A 1,156-nucleotide genomic window follows, 5' to 3' on the forward strand; every position below is an offset into this window, starting at 1 on the left:
CTAGAAGTATGTTAGGGTAGTGTATGCAATACTATCATAATATTTCACATAAAAGTTGTATTTTCCACTGTGCGAGAATTTAATTAAAGTTTTCATAAAAACTCCTCCCAGATTTGTAAAAATCAATAAAGACTAGATTTTGTAATATTTTGTAAGCAAACTCAATTATTCTAAATGTTCTGTTTCAGTAAGTTTCCACATTGCTCACCAATATTTTGTAATGTTTCTCTTCTTTTAGGAAGGAGCTTTGGAGGGGACAATATGCTGAGGCCCAGTCATGACCGAGACAGGAAAGAGAAGGGACATTTCTGGTTGTGGGCATAGAAAGCAAAACTCAAAATAAACTCTCAGAGTTTCTGTACCACACAGCTGTTGCTTGTAGAACTACTTGCCTGAGGGTCACATGCTCTGAGGGAAGCTGATGGACCATGTGACACCACAGCTGCTTCTATCACACATATCCATGTAAGGATGTAAGTGTCGTCACTGCTAACATCCCAAATATACTACAATAGACATTTTGAATGATAACTTTTGCCTTAGGTGTTTTTGTGTTCGTTGATTGTTTGTTTGCTTGTTTTTCTTATTTTCCTTTTGGGTGTTTCAGTGGTCCCACAACAGAAACATGAATTTGGAAAGTTTGGACAACTTGAGGTAGGATGATAAATCCATTTACCTGTCTATGATGGCGCACATGTCAATGCTGACATTGGCGAAACTTCCTGGCTTCCTTTGTGCCACTTCGTACAAATTTACAAGTTGATCATCAACTTGAATGAGTTGCATGCATCCTTGGAATGAAGGCTGAAGAACAGAGTGGCTTGAGTTATTCATCTGGTTCAGAAAACCTGTGAAACAGAAGAAACGGAAGGGTTAAATTTGGTGTACAATATGCTTCATTAAAATTCTTGTGAGTATTTTACCTGGCTACAGCCACTGTATCCAACTACTGTGTTTCTTTGATCTTTGCTGATGTTGTCTTCAGTGTAGAAGAAGGAAGTCTTTTGAGAAAGCAAGATGATTTCAGAGGAAGAAGTCAGAGTTGAACTACAGTGGGTCACCAGGTCAACATTTGCCTCTAGGGTCTGCTGTCACTCAAATTTTCTCTTTTGACATCTTTCTCACCCTGTCATATCTTTCTGTTTCTCTGCTGTTG

At 38.4% G+C, this 1,156-nt stretch overlaps 1 protein-coding gene across 1 annotated transcript in view; it reads right to left on the reverse strand.

Annotated features, from left to right (window-relative positions):
- CNTNAP2 (contactin associated protein-like 2) overlaps positions 1-1,156 on the reverse strand; it is a 1,798,324-nt gene that overhangs the window by 1,013,395 nt on the left and 783,773 nt on the right. Inside the window, exon 9 of the mRNA XM_012662081.1 lies at positions 677-848. Within this exon, the coding sequence (XP_012517535.1) occupies positions 677-848 (172 nt within the window). The remainder of the gene's footprint in view (positions 1-676; positions 849-1,156) is intronic.

The sequence above is a fragment of the Propithecus coquereli genome, unplaced genomic scaffold (assembly GCF_000956105.1).
Source record: "Propithecus coquereli isolate 6110/MARCELLA unplaced genomic scaffold, Pcoq_1.0 Scaffold75, whole genome shotgun sequence".
In the NCBI taxonomy this organism is placed as follows: domain Eukaryota; kingdom Metazoa; phylum Chordata; class Mammalia; order Primates; family Indriidae; genus Propithecus; species Propithecus coquereli.